This window comes from Nanorana parkeri, unplaced genomic scaffold, assembly GCF_000935625.1.
Source record: "Nanorana parkeri isolate BGI_ZX_2015 unplaced genomic scaffold, ASM93562v1 scaffold2065, whole genome shotgun sequence".
Classification (NCBI taxonomy): Eukaryota; Metazoa; Chordata; class Amphibia; order Anura; family Dicroglossidae; genus Nanorana; species Nanorana parkeri.
In genome coordinates, this window is record NW_017308333.1 from 171,892 (window position 1) to 175,851 (window position 3,960).

General features: G+C 52.4%; 1 protein-coding gene across 1 annotated transcript in view; it reads right to left on the reverse strand.

Moving 5' to 3' along the window:
- Positions 1-3,960, reverse strand: part of PLEKHB1 (pleckstrin homology domain containing B1) — a 15,815-nt gene that overhangs the window by 7,491 nt on the left and 4,364 nt on the right. The window contains exon 3 of the mRNA XM_018572553.1: positions 2,857-2,959. Coding sequence (XP_018428055.1) covers positions 2,857-2,959 — 103 coding nt within the window. The remainder of the gene's footprint in view (positions 1-2,856; positions 2,960-3,960) is intronic.

A 3,960-nucleotide genomic window follows, 5' to 3' on the forward strand; every position in this document is an offset into this window, starting at 1 on the left:
GGGTCAGGTGGTCGTGGGGTCAGGGCGGGCCTGCTTGGGTCAGGGCGGGTACGCTGGGGTTAGGTCGGGTCCGCTTGGGGTCAGGTCGGGCCTGCTTGGGGTCAGGTCGGGCCTGCTTGGGTCAGGTCGGGTATGCTCGGGTTAGGTCGGGTCCACTTGGGGTCAAGTCGGGCCTGCTTGGGTCAGGTCGGGTCTACTCGGGTGAGGACGGGTCCACTCGGGTCAGGACAGGTGCACTCAGGTCAGGTCCGCTCGGGTCAGGACGGGTCTGCTCGGGTCACGTTGAGGTCGATGTTCTTTCACACAGTTTGTGCCAAGAACTGACAGATTCTCTGTAATCTCCACTGCGGCCAACTGGCAGGATCTACCCATAATCCTCCTGTCCTGATTAAATGTGTGCTGATAAGGCGAGCTGCGGCCGGAATAATCGCCGCAATCCCATTGCAGGAAACTAAATCTCTAAATTAGACATATCGCAGCCGCCGCAGAGATGAGGGAATTTTCTACAGCGGCCTTATATAGACAGTTCTCAGGTCATCGTGAAAACAGGAAATACAAAAAAAGAGGCTTATTCATAATCATTCATACAAAATCCTTTCTTTTTTCCGCTCCCATTACAATGTCGTTTGCTAAAATCTCATAGAAGCTTTAACACGGTGATGTCATTTCAAAAGTCATTTTCAATCCTTTTAAATCTGCAGCTTTCATTAATATATCCCTGGTAAGCCTGCCATAAAGGTTATTGTTCAGGCACTTCCTGTTATAGGGTGACCACGCTCTGCCACTGTCTCTCAATTGTGCTCCTGCCGTTATCACCCCGTCACTCGTGCCCCTGGTTGGAGACTACAAGAGGTCGCGTTGACTCGCATTGCTCAGACATGGTCCACCGTTGTCACCATGAGGATGCCGGTCCGGAGCAATGATGTGCAGCTGATGCTGGAGCGAGTGCATGAAAGAGGCTGCAGGAGATCAGCGGTAGGGATCGGGTCGAACGTGAGTTTGATGCAAACCCGGCCTGTTCACGTTTCGGCAAACAAATTGTCCCACATTGGCCAGTTTGCCCGTCCGCATCCCCGGATGCTGAAATGTAAACAAATCATGACCAAATATGGTCAATGACATCACCTGGGATCCCCAGCACCCAATGGGAGTGCAGTGGGATACCATCATTGGGTGGGGGGGTCATCGTGATTGACGAGGCTTTACTGGACCCCATGATTGACATTGGGTTTACATCAGGGGACACTGGGGACTTTTTTTTATTTTGTTGTATTTATTTTTGGAATGTAATTAAAGGAGAACTATGGGGTCAGGGCTTTTCCCCATAGCTCTCCTTAGGGTAACGGGAGGACACAAACTAGCGTCCTCCCGTCACCCTAACCTCAGTATACCGCGAGCTACAGCTCCCTATATACTGAGACGCCGGAGCGGATCCCGACATCAATGTCGAGATCCGCCCAGCTGCGTGAGTGAAGTTTATTTACATTTTAATCTTTCTGAGTAATATAGGGGTACTAATGCACCCCCCTGTACTCAATCCCCTGGGAGGGGGGTGTCCTTAATATAAAGGGGGCTTCCAGATTCCTCCATAAGCCCCCCACCACCAAACACAAACATTCTTTTTGGGGGACAGGATGTTGGGCAGAGGCCCTCGTCCCTCAACATTGGGACAAGGTGCCTTGTAAGTTGGGGAGAAGGAGGGGGCCTTGTGCCCCCCCCCCCCGGCAAGATTCCCCCCCAGAGGCATCACAAGGGGGGTGGCACCATCAGAGTAGGTGACACCAAATTGGCTAACAGTTGTGATGCAGTACATTTATTTTGACTGCTGCAGTCAAAATTCATCGCAATGCTTTCCTATGGGCTTTCTTGTGCTTAATTCACACCATTGCAGTCCGTTCAGATGCAGTCAGAAAAAGTACTGCTTGTCCTATTTGACCTGCATCTAACTGCATCGAAACGCATCAAAACGCAGTGCAACGCAACGGAACGTATAAAAAAAAAACCCAGAATTGATTGTGGCATCATCCAGGGACATGCAGGGGGGGGAAAAACGCATCACACAAAAACAAATAAAATGTTTTATCTTTTGCCCCGTGTGCTCCAAGATGGAGACTCTCATAGTTTAGAGTTAGGACCGCACTATAAGAGGTGCCTTGGCGCGGCTGTGCGGCTTTCACTTTTTCTGCAGAAGACGTGTATCCAAACCTCTGTTTTTAACCTTAGCGGTGAGACAGTTTTTTTTGCATGTTGGCTGGTGAGTGTGCTGGGAAACGTTTTGCAAAAACGCATCACAAACGCGTCAAAACGGATCGCAATGCAACTGGGCAGACGGACGCAGTTGTGATGCAGTTTCTGGTGTGAACTAACCCTAAAAGGACTTCATCGTACCGTTCTGTAACACCCCCTTCTGCGTCTTTTATTAATTACATGTCCCCTATGGCAGTGCCCAGCAGGGACGTCCCGAGGCCGGGTGTCACCCAGAGCGGACACCGGGTGACAACCCACCGCGACGTCATCGTGCATGCGCGTCAGTCTTTGTGATACCTGCCGGCGGCTATCTTACTGATGAGAGCAGAGAGCGGCGCCAGAGAGAGGAGGGGAGGTTCACCCAGCGGGATACGGTATGGCGCTGGGTCCCCTCCTCTCTCCTGCAACTGTGGGGCTCTCGGCCCATGACCGACTTTTCAGAGGGGGCGACACCAAAATGACTGTCAGTCATTTTGGTGTCACCCCTAAACGGTTCCACCCGGGTGCAGGCCGCACCCCCCTTGTGACGCCCCCCCCCCCCTTCAAATACTTTATTGGGGTTCACTGCTAAGTTTGGGGTGCACTGACTTCACGCTTGCTGCTACTTACACTGCGTCGTCCTCGCTCTCCGCACACAGCAGAAGTCTGGCGCGGTCCCTGAGTTCTACGGTGACTAAGGAGTTCTGGTGGCTTCCCTCTGGGGGTTGGATCTCTGCAGAGAGGACACAAAATACGGACAATGGGCCCCGTGTAAAGCTGAACTCCAACAAGATACAAAACACGCACATTACATGTGGCTCTGTGATCATTCATACTGCAGAAAATGTGTTTTTTTCCAAAGTGTAAGCACTTGAATTATGATTGTTTATTAGCCCCGTGTACAGCAGAGCGCAGAAAGAAGGAGGAAAGACGCAGCACAAGAAGCCAGTCAGGTGTACTGCAGTATAAGGAGCATGCTAATAGGGGAAGAGAGCAGAGAGACAGAAAGGTCAGCTCAACAGTGTACTGCTTCTCCTTTCACTGTACTGTTACAGGGTGGGGTGGAGGAGGGGGGAACATGTAATTGAAAGTGGAACTGCAACACTGAGGATGGTGGGAGCCCCTCATAATGGGCACAGCAGATGTACAGACCCGGCTACTCAGCACAGGGATGGTGGGAGCTCCTCATAATGGGCACAGCAGATGTACAGACCCGGCTACTCAGCACAGGGATGGTGGGAGCTCCTCATAATGGGCACAGCGGGTGTACAGACCCGGGAACTCAGCACAGGGATGGTGGGAGCTCCTCATAATGGGCACAGCGGGTGTACAGACCCATGAACTCAGCACAGGGATGGTGGGAGCTCCTCATAATGGGCACAGCAGGTGTACAGACCCGGGAACTCAGCACAGGGATGGTGGGAACCCCTAATAATGGGCAGCGCAGGGGTACAGACCCGGGAACTCAGCACAGGGATGGTGGGGGCTCCTCATAATGGGCACAGCGGGTGTACAGACCCGGGAACTCAGCACAGGGATGGTGGGGGCTCCTCATAATGGGCACAGCGGGTGTACAGACCCGGGAACTCAGCACAGGGATGGTGGGAGCCCCTCATAATGGGCACAGCAGGTCAGAAATCTCCCCAATAGAGTCCCCGAGGGATAGAAGAGAAATCAGTTGCCTCTTACATTGGTGGTCAGTGGGAAGAATGGTCCTTACATTGGAGGTCAGTG